This window comes from Branchiostoma lanceolatum, chromosome 9 (genome assembly GCF_035083965.1).
Source record: "Branchiostoma lanceolatum isolate klBraLanc5 chromosome 9, klBraLanc5.hap2, whole genome shotgun sequence".
NCBI classification, from domain to species: Eukaryota; Metazoa; Chordata; class Leptocardii; order Amphioxiformes; family Branchiostomatidae; genus Branchiostoma; species Branchiostoma lanceolatum.
The window spans coordinates 1588342-1606634 of NC_089730.1; the positions used below are offsets into that span (position 1 = coordinate 1588342).

The 18293-nt window shown below is 40.2% G+C and overlaps 2 protein-coding genes across 6 annotated transcripts in view; one reads left to right on the forward strand and one right to left on the reverse strand.

The window, feature by feature from the left end:
* The first annotated feature begins 20 nt into the window (after positions 1 to 20).
* On the forward strand, positions 21 to 10682 carry LOC136442532 (tektin-like protein 1). Its single transcript, XM_066439446.1, has 8 exons — positions 21 to 242; positions 3844 to 4134; positions 5174 to 5278; positions 5752 to 5932; positions 6425 to 6624; positions 7458 to 7553; positions 8129 to 8242; positions 8968 to 10682. The coding sequence occupies exons 1-8, from the start codon at positions 141 to 143 to the stop codon at positions 9202 to 9204; spliced, it is 1326 nt and encodes a 441-aa protein (XP_066295543.1). The 5' UTR covers positions 21 to 140; the 3' UTR covers positions 9205 to 10682.
* LOC136442533 (WD repeat-containing protein 38-like) overlaps positions 9684 to 18293 on the reverse strand; it is a 44754-nt gene continuing 36144 nt past the window's right edge. For 3 of the 5 annotated variants that reach the window (XM_066439450.1, XM_066439447.1, XM_066439448.1), the window contains 2 exons: positions 11951 to 11998; positions 9684 to 11690 (listed from right to left, as the gene is read on the reverse strand). In XM_066439450.1, coding sequence (XP_066295547.1) covers positions 11544 to 11690; positions 11951 to 11998 — 195 coding nt within the window. In that variant the 3' untranslated portion in view covers positions 9684 to 11543. Of the gene's footprint in view, positions 11691 to 11950; positions 11999 to 18293 lie in introns of those variants that run through there. The other 2 variants (XR_010757020.1, XM_066439451.1) reach the window with 2 other exon arrangements.

Here is an 18293-nt window from a genome sequence, read left to right on the forward strand (position 1 = left end):
CCATAACGACGGTGTGTATGGAGATGACGCCTCGGGCAAGGAGACCTGATTTTATCAATACACGGCTTTAAAAGTACACGCCTGGCATCCTCCTAGGACTTCCTGCCGGTGATCTGTCGGAGTTTTAACGCAGGGACAACATGGCAGTGACAACCAGGGGTGTGATGCCCATGGCCACGGCCACGATCGGGCCGGACTCGTGGAGGGACGCGACGGTTCGCGGCATCAAGGTTGCACAGAAGGTGAGGCGGTAGAACAGGTCCCGGTGTGTCGCCGCGCATTCTAGCTGTACATCACACTGTCATAGACACACATATACACTGTATGTGGTTCCTGGTATAAGTTGTATTTTGACATGAAATGTTGACAAAAATTAGACGATTTCCTCTGATGTTACCGTCACTATTCAAGCGGATATTTGTTAACCCTAGTCACATGCCAACAGATATAAATTATATTGCATTCCCCCGAGGGTAACTTAGCAATACTACAGTACAGGCGATCTCATATAATTTTACAGTTGTGAAGCCGGTAATAAACTTTTGACCGGCTCAGTTGTACTGAAAATATTTGCGGGATGTTGTCAATTCTATTTGATAGTAGTTACATGAACACTGATGATGAGCGCCGTGGAACCCTACGTAACGAATACTTCACATCAGACATGGAGAGGACACATAATTGTCAATCTTTCCAAAATGTACGCCAAAGATCAGCCACTCAAGCAACTGGATAAGATTTTGGAAAATATAAAGTGCAAAATACAAATTGCAACCAAAAGTGCGTGTTTGAGAGACTCCCCTCTTGTAACAAGCAAATAAGCAATTCATATTGGTGAGATTTATCAATTTTTCAAGAACCGAACTGTCGATATGATTAAGATAAATGAGAAATCTTATTAACGGTTAAATTGCCTTGATAAATTTGACTTATGTTGGGACATGGCATTTCGCTGCCAAGACGTTTTGCTATCAGAAGATTTCCCACAACCTGTACTATTGGTCTAGACCCAAATTAGCTCCTTAGTAACAAATCAATATTTTCTGCTAAACTTCAATTATGGTTAAGTTTAGGGTTAGGCGGTGTTCTTTTCGGTGGGGAAATGTCATGGTAGCTAAAAGTCTTGGGGTGAAACATCTTGGCGGCTTAACATCTTAGCGTGGCTAAGTGTCTAGGTGACAGTGAGCTAGAGACAATTTCTGGATGTAATATCATCTGTTTGGCAAAATTAAGGAGCAATATCATGGATGGATGGACACTAGTTTGGCTTTGTTGGAGATGACGAAGGTGCACTGATAGTTTATTTACACAGGATGGGTATCAGTGGCAGACTATTACAAACATTCCACACGCCTGGCTCTACAGGTCAGCCGCATCACTGGTCAACCATACAGTTACTGCAGCAAATGATGGAATTACCTTCAGAAGGAATTTGTTTTCCAGTCCAGTCTTACTAAAATTTTTGCCACGCAACCGCACGGCGGTTGCTGGCACTGTATTGGCTTTCACATGTCCTTCCTTCTGTCCACCCGTCGTTTTCGTCCGACCTGCAGCTCGCCAGGGGGCGCTTCACGCAAGGCCTCACGCAAGGCCTTGCACCATGCTGTCATGCTATAGATAGTTCTTAAATGGCTATATTTCATATTTAATACAAAATTACACAAAAAGGAACTGATTTGTTAAGAAAATGATCCAAATGTGACCCACAAAATGGTACGGTGTGCTGAGATTTGAACTTTGAGTATCTTTAAAATTCCAGTGAAGAAGTCTTGTCTCGCTAGCTCAAGTTGGTAGTATGGTGATCAGGCGATCAGGAGTTCCCCGGTTAGAGACCCGGTGCGGAAAACTTTCTCCTTTTCTCTTTTTTTCTTTTTTTTCCCTTCTTTTTATATAAGGAGGAGATCTATTCTTTTTGCTGGTATGCTCTTCATATATTTTTTCTTTTTCTCTTGAATGATTTATTCCGGAACTTGTATTTCCCTTGCGATAAATGATACACCTTCATATAAATTATGCTAATGCATGATATATGCAGAAACGTGTAATTCCATTATGGTAAATGCTACGGATTTCATTTTTGAAAGGTGACTAGTACGCCTGGCTATAAGTTATGCTAATGAGGACCTCATTTGCATAATTCATCAGAAACTTGTATTAACTTACGGTAAATACTACGGATGTAATATTTGATGTATAGGTACTGTATACGTAGGGGTAAGGAAGTCTATACAAGTCATTACACGTGCAACCACCATTTAATCCTCACTTTTATCAAATGGTTGCGTGGCCAGCTTTTTTTAAAAGCTTCCTTGTTAGAAAGATCTTAGGTATCTTTAGAACTGGCTGTTCCCTCTTTTGTTTCTTGTTGATTAAATTCAACTTTTCCAGCTACTGTTTACCCTTGGATAGTTTAGGAGTCTTTCTTGTGACAGTTTTTCTTTGAGGTTTTTTTTCAGTGCTTGATATTCTTGGATGGTTTTACGACCAAGCCTCTCATCTATCCCTTAGTCTAACTATTTGACAGCTGGGGCACCACAAAAGATGTTTTTTCCACCCTTGTTGGTTTTCTGTTCTTCTTAAAGTTTGATACTTAGTGCCATACCTGTCTATTCTGAATTTCTCTGATATTATCCTCCCATTCTTCAGTTGTCTACCCCGGCACTTCCTTCTTGGACAGTTGCAGGGCAAGACTTGAAGCCTTCCCATAATATCTTATATATACTCAGTATAACTTATAGTTACCGTTTTAAGACTTTCTGATAAATTGCGCTATGTCCCAGTCTATGTCCCTTCACAGTGGTGTTGCCAGGCATTTTTCCTGTCAGTAGATCAGTGCAGGGAGGCTGACAATGTTTGTGAGCCTTTAGTGCTTTAATGATTAAATGTTCAAGGTTGACAAGATTCTTTGTGTTGTTCAATACAAACATCATTCTCAGCCATAAAGACTTCTACATGAAAAGCTTAGCTCAGAATAGATTGTATGCACATGTTGTGCATTAACTGTAGAAAGTATTATTACTTCTTGCCATAAAACAGCTCTGAGACCTGGATAACTTAATTACCTGTTGTCACTGTTGTCCTTTACAAATTGGCCTGAGCCCACTTAAATATATAATTGTTGCATGAGTGTTGTTTGAAGAGTTGAGATTGGCTACACTTTACCCCCCGTGCTGCCAATGATGGATCAATGATTTACTAGACATATTGGACCAGGTCAGAATGGAACAAAAACAACCTGCTGATGCAAAATTTGAATGTGAGAAAATGAAATGGCAACATGGCGTCCCCTGTTCCAAAGTGTGAATGTCCCATTTGGGCCCTACTATATAAGCTGTCAATGACATACAGCCGACCTTGTCAATTGCCAGAAGGTCACCGTATTTCAATTCAGAGAATCAAGCATATTTTTTGCCCAAGTATCCCTGTTACATTGGACTGAATGAATAGAATAAGGCCTTGGTGACCGGCGTGAATACTGGCCAATCCTGTCGGGCGAGATATTTTCCTAGTATATGATGCCGGCTTTATACTATAACTATCATACAATGTGGACATTTTGTACATTTTACATGTACCATGTGTCCATCCTGGCCCATATAAAGGCTTGTAAGGAGGTAGTATTGTGGGCCCCTAGCAGCTTAATCATTTGCTGGTTTGTTAGAACTACAGGGGTGTTTTTGTTAAAAATATTTCAAGGAGGATAACTGAACAAAGGAACGACGGATTTCCATGATATTTCAACCAGGTATGCAGGGAGCTTTATACATAGATGAAATACAAATTAGGGCTTGATTTTTCCATTCATTATCATTCTTTAAATACTGTCCATCTTATGTATTCCAGGTAGTAGATAAGAGTGAAAAGGGCGCCATACTGGGTAAACAGCTGGACCCCCTGCCAACCCTGCGCGACAACTGTGCCCAGCAGAGTAACACCACCATCCACAAGTACGTGCGGGAGGTGCGCATGGTCGTGGTTCGGCTGAGGGAGTACCTCCTGGACACAAACGAGGAGATCAAGTCTCTGATCCGCGGGAAGGAAGCCCTGGAGAAGGCCCTGGAACACCGCAGGAAGGACATTCTTCTGAACCAGCAGAGCTCAGCAATCAGGCTGACTCGGCCGCCCAGGGAGAAGGTGAGGAATACAAAATATGAGATCTTTAGATGATTTCATCCAGCAATGGATGAGTTTAATTTCTAATGTCCAGCTTCAATGCCACATTATTTGAAATTCTATAAATACATTACACCATGATTTAAAAAGAGAGGTGAACATGATGATGTCCCCGTGGTGCAAGTGGTAACGCAACCCCGCTGCTTCGCCATCTGGACCAAAGTCCGTGGATCCTAGGGCCCGAGTTTGATCCTAGGGGTCGACTCCAGCTCGGACATCTTGTAAGGGATTGCATTCGCCATTTCGAATGGTGACGTACATGTAAAGCCGGCGGCCCCATGTATGAGGGAGTTTCAGTCATTAGCCTCAAGCGTCAAACCTCTGCACGTACATGTAAAAGAACCCAACACACCTATCGAGAAGAGTAGGGCTGACCTGGCGTGCTTTGCCAAAAACGCGAGCCGTAGCAAAGCCCCATTGCACTACCACTAGCTACTTGAAAAAGCATCATGCTTCACCTCAAATGAGGATGCCTTGAAACGAAAAAGAGAGGTGAGGCATGTCAACTGTAGGTTTAAACTCACCTGCTGATAGATTTGAAGTTACAGTATCAGTATTCTGTTTACATATTCTATAAAGTTGATACATAAAGCAGGTGCAGATATTATCCGTTAGCGCTTTGCTATTTCCCCTTATACATTACTTGAATTTAAATTTCCTGCTTACAGTAAATATCTGACTTCAGCGGCTGATTTGACACTCACATATAGCAAGATTCACAAGATAGATTTTAGAGAGAGGTAGTTATTGTAAGTCTGATTGACCCTTGTCTGATATTGTGACATATACAGCTTACGTCCTGTGACCAACGTTGACCAGTGTAGAATATTAAGGCTAAGGCTGTATACACCAATAGACATCAGACAACCGTTCTGGATATCTTTCCTTTTATTTTACCGGAATCTTACTCTGCTAGAAATGCTCTTTTTTCTGCCATTCAAGCTATGACATCACCATTAGTAGAGAAGTTGTTTTGATGGACCAGGTATGTTTTTTCTAGGTCCTTGATGGTGCGGATGAACTGCTTCACGCAGAGCTGAAACATCTGCTGAAGTTGAAGAAAACCCTGGAAGCACAGCTGAGGGAAACACAGAAGCACCTACAGGCAAGTACAAGAAGAATTTTCACAAAAATTTTCATCAATTGTTAGTCTTTGAGAGTTGAATTTCATTGACAGCTTTCAGTAACAAGTTTTGAAATTAGAAAAAAATGTTGCAACTTCAAACATGGTGAACTGTAACATTCTTGATAAAGACGAATAGAGTCAAAACCTGTCCAATTCCGTCTCAGTGCTGTCATTATCCCAGAACTACAAACTGTAATCATTATGGTTTATTCATGTTGGGCTGGAATCCTGAGATGCCACTGACATTGTGCCCTGGAAAAAGGGGCTTAACACAGCTTTCCTCAGTGAGTCCACCCAGGTGTAAAAATGGTTGGGGAGGTAAAAGACAGTGGAAGGAGACAGTTAGGCTCTGTTTTTCAATAACGTGCCCAAGACATAGTAGATAACAATCCACTGTCCGTACAGCCTCAGAAAGGCTTGGGACTGCCTTTTTAAACCGATGTTTGTTGCAGGAGTTGGACGGTGTGCGTAAGCTGCTGACGGCGGTGATCCAGGAGAGATCCCACGTCATGGATCTCATCACCCACGCCGTCTCCTCTGTCACCGCTAACGGACGTCTTTCCTCCCGCCGCGAGGGGAGATACTCCCGCCAGGAGGAATATCGACCGGAGTCGCCAAGCAACCCCATGCTGGGTATGTCATTATTATCATGTATGATTGAATATGATATGTAAAATTACGTGAAGGACTGTTCTGATAAAAACACTGATTTTTTTGTATCAATCCCAGATCATAAGTAACTTTAATGTTGATAGCAACCAACATTATGGGCCAATTATACTATCTGGTAAATATACATCATACAAACTTTAAGGCACTGAAAACATTTTGATATATGTAGATTTAAAAACGTAAATGGGGACTCTGCAGTATATTCTTTTATTCAGTTCAGTTCAGTTTTTGAAGAAGACATCATGCAAATCCCTTTTAGTCTTGTGCAGTGATATCATACTATTGTTCTGGAGGTAGACTTGTAAAGCTGCCTGTTAACGGTTTTGAGAATCATTTCTTTTCAAAATACATCGCAGAAAACAGCTGGGAGGATTTTATATTTGACATCTACACAATCTTCCTTTTCAATCAGCAATCTTTTTTTCAACTTGATTTTTTCTTCAATGTTGACAGGTGAGCCGGACCCGATGGGACCTTTCACACCAGACGCTGCTAAAGCCATAGAAGAGGCCCGGGAAGCTAACCTGAGGTCCGCGGCGCTGAGGAGGGCCATCAAGGAGTCCATCGACAAGACCACCATGCTGCAGCAGGCTGCACACCGCTCCGTCAACGATGGTCTCACACAGAAGTTAGCAGAGACCATTACTATGACAGTAAGTCAACTTTTGTTAACAGAAAGTACAAATGTAATCAGTCTTTTTATTAAGGATATCAGAGCACTCTCATTTGTACACCTCAGAGTCAAGACCTGTTTAGTCGAGTCTCCCATACATTGTTTACTGCGTAAGAACACAACAGATATGATCCTTTATTAGAGTTTTTAAGAGTTGGGGTGTGGACAGTTTGTAACAATCTTAAAAGATTGTTACAAACTGTCCACACCCCAACTCTTCTGCAAAATTGGTCCATGTTAGTACATAGCAAAAAAGAGTAGAAAAGCTGTTGGATGTTTTGGAAAAAAACTTGAAACTCTGGTGTTCTGGTAGCTGAAAGGATATCCTTCCTTCCCTCACAGTTACATGAGTCCCTGGAAGATACAGTTGTTAGACTTCAGGGTGAGAGCCGAAATTGAATGAAGAAACTGGGGAGTGCCCCCTTAAATCCCTGTCCTTGGTGCTGAATAACTTATCATTGTTCAGCTGGAAGGACTGTTCTGAGCATTTCATCTTAGGCATACAGTCTCTGCCTCAAGTAGCAACAGAAAATCCATGATATATCCCATTGTGTTTATTTGAGAAGGCACAATTGGTTGAAGAACATCTAAAACCTTCCTGTGCTACATTCATACACTATTGTTGTCTATTTTTGTGTTATCCATAGGCTGGTATTTCATGTGTATTGTACATATTGATTGAAATCGGTTGCCAACTTTCAACACGATAAGACTTGAATTATTAATGCATCTCTCTTTCCTGATGTACACTCTATTTGCTTGACAAGATTGATGTTGTCATTGATTTTGTTTGACATTGTTTCGTTTCCATAGCAACATTTACAAGTGAGCTCTGGGGAGAACCGGGCCGCCATGCACAGGGCACAACGTTGGTATGATACCACCGACAAAGCAAGAACTATAACCATGGTAAAACACTACTCTTACTTTGATTTTGAAAACATGAGAAAAGATTCTGGTATTAACATTAGCTTTTGACAGAATTAAATACCGTTTCCTGCCTAAAGCATTGAATAAACAGACTACTAGGCATTAATGAGAAAAAAATACCGGAGAGCTAGTCTAAGAGGAAGATTTGTCTTCTTTGAAAAATTTGAATCTTTTATATTGTAAGATATTCCAGTGTAACTCAGTGTGACTCTGTATTCAAAGAACATTCTAAAGGGAACATGCCAGAAACATTGCATTTTCATATGAAGATCAGGACTTTTTTGACAATTTCAGAAATGGCTCCGAACGTGAAAATACTTGTACAATGAAAATACTTGTTTAAACTTTGTATCTGAAAGATGAGTCATTGTGTATTTTTAGGGAGCTGTTTTGCGCTTGATTGTGAAATGCCAGTACGTTACAGTGTAGTAACTTTTGATTAGTGTTCTCACTATGTTTAGACTTATTGCGAATGCGTCAATGGCAATGATATATAATATACATTGTTTGTACACTGTGCTCTGTGCTAAGTTGTGTACTGTTGTACTGAACAGGGTCCAGTGTCCAGCAGTGATCTGACCACACGTGAGCGGCTGGAGCGGCCACTGGTCCGTGTGTACCAGCGTCACCCGGGAAACCAACTGCCAGAGGCACACGACATCATTTCGGTAGGATCACAGATTCTATTTTATATTGTAATCAATATATGGATAGAAGGTTCACATTATAAAAAATAAAAAAAGCATTCTGTTTTTAGTAAACATATTTAAGTATCTCAATTCAATTTCAACAAATCTGATTAAAAGTGTAGGATTTTTATACAAATTTGTATGTTTAAAGTAAGATTATGATTGTGTTTTCAGTAAATATTATGTACTTTTATTCTCACAAATCCTCATAGCAATATGCCTGAATATTCAGGCATGATGGCTAGGGTGTCTAGAAATAAGGTTGATTCTTGTCGTCTGTGAAAATTACTATCAAGCAGTTTCAGTAACAAATCTGGAACAAGTCCCCATCCTTGCTCATTATACGACCAGTGGGAGATCCGACCTGGGTGAGAGCTGAGACCGAGGGTGATAGGGAATACACCGTGTTGTATTTTATCTATGTCATACCCACCCAAGTAAACACACATTTCAATGCAATATGCTCCAGAAGTTGAGAAATGTTTGTGTCCTTGAACAAAAAATTGCAACAACAGCGATTCTAACGTCCGAATCCGGTATTTAAACTTTCCCACTTGGATTTTAAATATTCTATGAAAGCCCAGTAGAAGCCTGTGTGATAATCCAAGTTATCACCCAGTCTGGAACACCCGTATTGAACAATTTCGCGGCCCAGTTTTGACATGATTGCTAATACATGGTTTTTCATTTCGTCGCTCCCACAGGGACAGGTAGACTTGTTGAAGTCCTTAAAAGCGACAAGCCGTAACCTTGGCCTGCTGCATCTGGCCAGAATGAGGCTCAGGGACGACATCCGCGACAAGAAGGTCGGCGCAGACGTGGACGCGCACATCGTCAGGCTACGACGTCGTCGGGGCAACCATCGCTGGGTGATGGAAGGTGCGGAGGCTCAGATCCCGGGACAGCTGGTAGCTACGCGCCCGCACGTGGAGTGTCCATAGGCTGGGCGTGGGATTCAGGCTACACCAATCAAATTCCTTGGTTCTCAAACATTTTGAAATTTTAGCAAGATGACATAACGAAAAAGAGAGCTTGGAGGCAAACTTGTGGATTTTACTACATTAACTCTATGTTCACTTTGAATACATATAGTTTGATGTTACAGATCACCCATACTTTTTTAAAAATTGAAGAGCCAAGGAATGTAATTGGTGTGGTGGCATGAAATATGCTATGGCATTAAAAGTGCACCAGTACACCATAAATACAACATGCTTTTAAAGGTTTGTGAATACTTGCACCACCCCTGATGACTGTCGTCTGATGCTCCATGACATTATTGTAAACCTTAAGGTTTCCCAGAGGCTGTTTTAGATACTCAAAACGTTTTAGAAAAATAACACTAGCCTTTCTGCTGGGTTTTGACCACAAAAAAATTGGTAGAACACTTAAGAGACTACAAGACATCATGCCTGGTGAGTTGACTGTGGCAAAATGCATGGTTTATTAAAAAAAATAGACTCTGATATGATCCAAATTTTATGTGCCTTTCATATAACGTTACACACACATCTGTACAGATAGTATCAATTGTTTGACGTGTTGTCTGCTGTTACCTGTCCACTTGAAGGTACATGGTACTTTATACTATAGAGCACAAGTGCAAGTGAAGTACTGTACAATGAATCTTTTCAAAAACAATCAAAACTGAATAATTGTACCTTCCTTTGATATATATATATATCATATATCTTTTTAAAAGTGTGGAATGCTAAGCTATCAAAATAAGGAATAAAACATCTGTGGATAGAATAGCTGAGGACACTACTTTGTAACAAGTCAGAAGTTAAGCAAAATGTTTCAAAAGATCTCACGTTTATAGTCCAAAACTCTACAATATGGGGATATCTCAACTTTATGTAACAATTTCTTTACATTCTATCAATTTTCCTGAGTTTTCTTCGATTCATTTTATTCTTTACGGAGAAGAGAACTTCTACTTCTCTCATCTTACAAATCAAAGAACTGAAACAATAAATGTACAGTCAAGAAATATCAATGATTTTTGTAACAGTAGTATTTTCAAGATGCTAATAATTGAAATACCTTTATTAAGTTGATGTAATACGATTTTCGTGCTACACTGATCCGTATGAAAAATTCTAAAACCTTCCATTTTTATCTACAAGTTGTTGGTATGGAATTCTATAATACATTCAAGGCCATATTAAGTAGAAGTTGGGTTCTATTTAGCAGAATAGATAGTGTTACGGGTTGAGCCAACAGTGAGAATGCTGCTAGAAAACTATCAAGTGGAACTACACTATTTTGTTACCATGTACAACAATGTATATCACGTTGTCTGTGATGTGGCACGGCACTAGATGCATGTACATAAAGTTTTATATCGGCTCTTGTCTCCATATACAATGTATTTGTGTGGTTTCAGTGTGAATAAACTTTTGTTGTGGATGACTAACTTCTTCAGTAATGATTTTTTTTTACCCTTAAGTTTAGACTGAGTAGAGATACTTGCCTGCAAAGTCAAAACTAAAGTTTCAACAACGTCTCATGACTAATATAGTTTTTATTACAAAACTTCAATCCGTCATAAACATAAAAATAGGTTTTCTATAATCTAAGATCTCTTTCAATTCAACATGTACATATATTGACTACCCGGTATGTAAAAAATGTAGTGTTTAAAGACAAGGGGGTAGGCGGGCAGAAGACAGAACGAATATTTTCATGGTGGTGAGATCATCCCAAAGACCGCAGACATAAAACCAGTGCTAACATAAATATGCATTCGCTGTACCTGTCCAGTACTTAGTAATCTCAAGTTCTGCTCACTCTTGACTGGGGGTCTAAGCCAAGAGTAGACAAACCTGGCAAAAGCTACTGTATGCAGGGCTCGAAATAGTGGGTGCATGTGCACCTTTGTGCACCCAAAATTGGAGCTGTGCACCTAACTTTTTGTGTATTTTTCTAAGGCTAAGGGTAAGGGTAGAGGTAATATAGTAGACTAGTAAAGCAGTATACAGAATATTCTTAAAATAACATTTGTTGTACTTTGTTTGATATTTTACTTATCAAATGTATAAAATCTTGAATTCAGCTGTAGAATTTTAGATTGAAGTTCTTAAGAGAGACAGCTTTAGGCCTGCAAATATGTTTTGCTGACATTCAACTTTATTGTGCACCCAAAATTCTTTCTGTGCACCTAAACTTTTAGGTTAGGTGCACCACCAGTTAAAAAATTAATTCCGAGCCCTGGTATGTCTGTAGCCGCATGACCCTGATGCTCGTGAATGATTGATTGATCACTATTGGCTTATATTTACACTGTAGAAGTTTCCTGTTCAGCAGAGTTCTGTTCTTTCTGAGCAGGTTTACTTCTGACCATCAGGGTGACCTCTGAAGCTCCGGATGCCAGCAGTGTTCCTTCTGTGGAGTATTTACATGTGTGCACCTGATCCGTCATGCCCTGGTTGATGATAATCAGGAGAAAAATAATTAATAACTAGAGTTCCACGAACACATTATCTTCGCCAAATAATCAAGGCTTATTATGGATAGTGATTAATATTCATATGCTTTGATATCACCCCCTGCAAATTGGATATATGTTGACCCAGAGTTGTGCAAGTTGACCCAAAATTGTATTTCGAGCCCTGCAATCCCAGTAAGTGTGAAATGTGATAAAAAAGAAGCACAGTTAAGGTATAATGAGTCTGCTGTACCTACCTGAAGCTCCTTGATACATGTTCCACTGGTGACATCCCAGATCAGAACCTGAGGGTGATTGTGAGAATGTCAGAAAACATATTACTAATGTAAGGTATTAAGATTATTCAAATAACTTAAAATTTCTACGGCAAATCATTGATTGATAAAATGTTTAGTAGAGTCAATTCAACATTACCGAGAGGGTGTTTGTTGCCTTTTGTTCTAACATTTGCAAAACCTTTGTAACAATCTAAGGGAGATAAGTGACTGTTTAGAACAATTTCCAACATTTATTTGATGTTCTAAATAGTTTCTGCTGTGTTTCAACATGTTAGACAAATTTCTAACATTGCACATGTTATTTGTATTATTTTCGAAACTTGTTGCAACATAGGTTGATCATTTGTTCCAACATGTTCCAACATTAGAACAACATGATGTTACTGGGTCAGTGGGATGGGAACAGGGTAATTCACACATCCCTTCAAAGTATAGGGGATTAGGCCTAGGTGCCTGACACCTCAAGACAAAAGTCCAGACATGAAAATGATGAAATCTAAAAATATACAGAGGCAGACAATAGAGTGCGATTAGCACCTACTTTTATGGGGGCAATAACCCAAAGCTACCATTTGAAAAATTATACAAATTGTAGGAACATGTTCCAACAGTGAAACAATCACATAGATGTTTGAAAATTGTTCTAAATAAAGAGAAATTTGTGCAATTACTTTCAAAATAGTTCCAAAATATACAGATAAGTTCAAACATGTTCAAACTTTCATTCTTAATTGTTTGAACAAATTAGAACTATTTAGACTCGAATAGTCTTTTCTCTAAAATTGTTTGAACTCATTAGCAATGTTATCTGAAAACCCTCTCGGTGACATGGAATTGACTCTACAAAAAAGTAGTCACTTTTTTTGTCAACACCTATCCCCCACACACATAAAGATACACAGTCATTGGAAAATTTAGTCATGAATTTTAAAGTTCAATGTGTCTGAACCTGAACCAAAAGAACATATCATAGTACGGTAAGCATAAACATCATGACAAAGACTGAGGTGAACATAAAAAAGATGAGATCTGCTGTTGACAAGCAGAGACCTTTGATCCAGTAGTGACTATGCTTAACTCACTGAGTAAAGCTACATTATTGTAAAATCTCTTTCCAATCTCTCTTTTGCATGGGCTTTTAATTGTTTATTTTCTAATGGTTCACATAACCTCTTAGTACATAAACCATGTAAACAAAGAACAAAAACGAGACGCCATCGCATTTAGATTTTTAACATTAGTACGGTATACAGTCACTGACAAGTGTGTTGAGGTAAGAGAGTCAGAGTCCTTCACTGTTTTACGTCATCCAATGGCGTTGAGGTGTTGTGATGGCAGAATGTTTGGCCCAGAACCTGGAGGTCCTAGGTTTGAATCCCCTGACATGCTATGCCCTGACATTGTGCCCTTGGGAAAGGCACAGATTTCCTCACTTCACTCAAGTGAAAATGAGTACCTAGCTTCAGTTATAGGATGTCCCCCGGGTAAGAAGTTAAATGGATATCCTGTGTCTGAGGAAAGCCACACCTTGAACATGTTACCCATTCCATTAATCAAAAAGAGTAGGGGTCCTTCCTAGTGTGAGTGGATCAAATAAATCTGTCCAGATATGAAGCTTGTACTCTTCAGTACAAATCTGGTGTGTTACACAACGAGGCGGTTCACTGGGTATGTATACAAACAACAACAAAAAACAACAAAACGTCTTTTGAACTCAAACTTCAAACCACAGCAAAACGTATGATCCACACAACTGCTGTATTATCATACTGTCAAGTACTCTCTTTTCTGAACCCAACTCAAGTCAGACTCTTCTACAAAAACATAAGTCCTGTTTTACATAAGAATTGTAATGATATACATGTAACGTTACAATGTAATAAACATAATCATCAAGAAACACAGCAGCAGACTTATTTCCTGACTACAGTCAGACAAGAAGACTTCACAGTACAGACTGTACGTGAGACTGCCATTTTGTGTACTGCGAGAACACTGAACAGACAGCAGCCTTGGGATTCTAGATTTCTTGGTTGAGACAAAAGGATAGAGGAAGGATGAGTGCAAAGCGAGGATTGTTGGTCTGTGTCTGCATGATACTTTCCATCGGTGGTATCACTTCAAGTGGTAAGGATTTTTTTATAATGTTATTTACTGTAAAAGGGGAAAAGTTCCTTTGAATGGCGAGCAAATTCAGCTGTATACATGTATGGACGACATGAGTCAAGATCTTATGGTTTAATTTGAAATTCGTGTTCGGGAGAAAATGGTGTGTACATGTTGGCAGTTGAAAATGACACCTTAACAGTTTTGATAAGTTTTATGGTAGCGGCAGGTAGCCTGAATTAATTGTGCTTAATGAAATAAGGCCACAGCAAGTTAATTTTATGGATGACATCAGTGGGCGCATTGATTTTCGCCTGATTTTGAAATAAAAAACAAGACTTTTTTACCAAATGGTCAATAAGAGATTCAAATGAAGTACATGTAACTATAATACTGTTATGCGGTTTGGCCATTATTGTTTAGCTGTCTGACTGACAATTCAGTCAGACAGTCAGGACAGCAATATAGCGGAGAGAACTTCAGTTGAGACAAAGTGAGCAGAGCCAGCATTATGTTAGCCTGGAATCCAGACCTATTATAACTCCCGAGTCTCTCTCCGCAAATATTTGCGGAGAGAGACTCGGGAGCTATAATAGGTCTGGATTCCAGGCTAGCATTATGTAGTCACAGTCAGTCTCAGACTCAGGAAACTCCCATGCCCAGTGTACGGGAAACCTCTCTGCATTCTTGATGCAAACCCGGATCTAACATTATAATCATGATTGTGATGTTGACATCAGTGTTAGTTACTGTATTGAATACAGGGATAAAAGACTTGTTGGTTGTAATACCATGTTTTATCGCTTCAATTCTTCTTAGGCCACACCAATTTTATTTCTTGGTTAACAGAATTTTTAAAAAAATGCTAGATTGGAAAATCAACATGAAAACAGGATCTCACAGGTAAGTTTGTACTTTGGTGCACACAGTTTCAGGGAGTGAACAGGGTCAGGTGCAAGTTTTCACCCCAGCCTTCTGTTATAATGATGTCCTCATACTTACTTATCCTCTTCATCCCTTGCGAGACATAAGGCCATGACTTTTGTCTTCCATCTGGGTCTGTTCTGTGCCAAGCTGTCGGCAGTTCTCCAGGACAGGCCCATGGCCGCCAGGTCATCTGACACTGTCCTCCTCCATGTGATCTTTGGTCTGCCTCTTTTTCTCTTTCCTGTTGGTCTCCAGTTCAGGGCAACCTTGGGGATCCTATTTTCTGGCATCCTCAGTACATGCCCTAACCACTTGAGTCTTCTATGAGTGACCTCAGTGGTGAGTTTCAGGTATGTAAGCGTGCCACACAGCACACTTCGACGGCGTCGAAATGTGCACAGGAACACGCAGTGACGGCCGTACCAGGGTGCCATATGGGGCACCCAGAACGGCTGTTTTCTACGGTCTCCACATTGATATAAGACGTTAACAGTTGACAATACTCGGTCAGAAAATAGCTGAACCAATTATATTTTACGATCTTTTGATTTCTATGAAGGACAGAGAGTGGGAAAATACGGAATTTGCAAAGCCTGTAAGAACGTGCGAGCACCGATCTCGGGAGACCGTTCAACTAAAACCCGTTCTGAAATGAAATAAAAACACCCAAAATATCAACTGTTCCGCTTTTTATTATCTTCAGATGTAATACTTATGATCCATTTGGCTGGAGCTGCCAGCAAACCTGCGTAAAACCTACAGGAAACGCCGATCTCGATGCACGGAAAGTCCGCCATGACACATGTGCGATCAGCCGCTTAGGCGGAAAGTAGCCACTTATTGCGACACAAACATTACGCCGATTCGGCGTGATTTGTCTGAATATGCCTTGCCTCGGTCTCTCTTTTTTGCGCGAGGCCGTTACCACGGAGATTTTCGGACACAAGCTTGAAGGCAAATGTTTATACGCTCAGCAGGATGTTTCTAAATGGTGTATTTTCGCGCAATTAAATATTAAAAGGCATGCACGCCGAACTTTCCACCTGCCAGTCAGCACGTCAGGACGTGCTGAGCTGCACGCTGTGACGGAAGTTTTGTCTCTCCTTTTTTCGGCGTGAGTCCGTTACTACGGCGATTTTCGGGCACAAGCTCGAAGGGAAATGCTCAATGATATATCTATGAATAGATATTTCGCACAATAAAATATAAAAGGCATTAACGCCGAACTTTCCACATACCGTCGTCACGTGCCAGTCAGCACGTCAGGACGTGCTGAGCTGCACACTGTGACGGAAGTTTTGTCTCTCCTTTTTTTTGGCGTGAGTCCGTTACTACGGCGATTTTCGGGCACAAGCTCGAAGGGAAATGCTCAATGATATATCTATGAATAGATATTTCGCAAAATTAAATATAAAAGGCATTAACGCAGAACTTTCCACATACCGTCGTCACGTGCCAGTCACGAGCTGCACGCTGTGACGGAAGTTTTGTCTCTCCTTTTTTTCGTGAGGCCGTTACTGTGGAGATTTCCAGGGACAAACTCAATAGAGAAATGCTCAATGATATATTTATGAATAATTATTTCGCATAATAAAACTAAAAGGCATGCACGCCGAACTTTCCACGTGCCGTCGCCACATGTCAGTCAGCACGTCAAGACGTGCTGAGCTGCACGCTGTGACGGACGGCTCTTAAAAATATTTTTCACCAATTTTGAGTTAAAATACACATACAAGTATTCCATATTAATTTCCTTTGTCCTTTGATTTGCGATTGTGGATGGATAGAAACTTTGTTACGAATTATTTTGCTGCTATAAGGAAACATTAAAGTTTTTTTTAGAGTTTGTCATATTCTATCGTCGCCACGTGTCAGTCAGCACGTCAAGACGTGCTGAGCTGCTCGCTGTGACGGAAATTGTGGACTGATGGTGAACAGGTAAAGAGTGTCACTGACTTTTACAATTGTTAGACTTATAGAGATGAAAACTGTCGATTGAATTGAAATATTGCTACACAAGGCAATTGGGCAATTCTAGTTTTTAAGCCATGGCAATAACCAGGCTGTGGGGTGGTGTGGCGTAACAGTGTCTCCGTCGCTCTGTGTCCACACGTACGCGGTGACGGTTTATAAAGAAAGGGCTCAACGATCGATGGCAATTGTATCCCTCAGATAACGAACACAACAATCTTATTTAGAGATGGAATAAAATGCTGTTTTGTAGTTATGTTTAGCCATAAGTATGGCTAAACATATTGTTTTCTCTCATGTTTCTTCTTCTTCTTCTTCTTCTCCTCCTGTCAAATCTTCAAATCGATTCATCTCTGTCATTTTTTGACCAAATGACCTGAAATTTGGTACAGAGGTAATGTAGGCAAAAACCAATGTGCGTTCTTTTCCTTTTTTTGATATTGACCTTGAAAGTGATTTTATTGAGGTTTTTAGGCTATTTTTAGCATATCTTGGCCTCCTGCGCCCTGGTATTTCAACCGAATGACCTGAAATTTGCTGTATATGTGGCTTGAACAAATATTTAAAGGACTACATTCCCATTTTTGGCATACATATATTCAAAACGATTTATTTTGGGCTTTCTTGACAATATTTGCCACTTCTGTCACTTTCAATACTACATATGACCTACAGGTCATTGACCCCTAGTGCCTTGCACCTGGCCAAGCTGGAAGTTTGCTTACCAGGAGGAAAGACCGGACATAAACATTTAACGTGATTATCGGGAAAACACCATGTTCCCTTAAACTCAGTGGTTAAATTGCAGTTTAGGAAATTTTATAACAGAAAACAAGTTAAATCAATGATTTTGTGAATGTTTATTCTAGCATTAGTTATTCCAGATATTTTCAAACTCCAAATTCTTCAACACAACACGGGAGATCGTTTCTCCTCAGACTGGCGCGACACTCCTGTCAAAATTGATTGATGATCTCTCTCTGCCGCCGACTTCATACATGATCAAAGGTAGGCGGTGCGCGGGGAAACTTAAACATATAATGTAGCGAAGTGTTGCACAAGGAATTCTCACGCTGAGGGGTACATGAAATAATGCTTACAAAATAGACCTCTATGAATCGGGCTACATTCAGCAATGGTAGACGGATTCGGGGCATGCCGCGCAAAACACATGGTCTCACTGGGGACAGGCGTTTTGGTCCCGCACGTTGTCGCAGCGGTGCGTCGCCGCTACGCGATCGAAAGCACGCCGCTGTCTGTCTCGGACCAACACGCGTCTCCCGTGATGTGTAGCGTC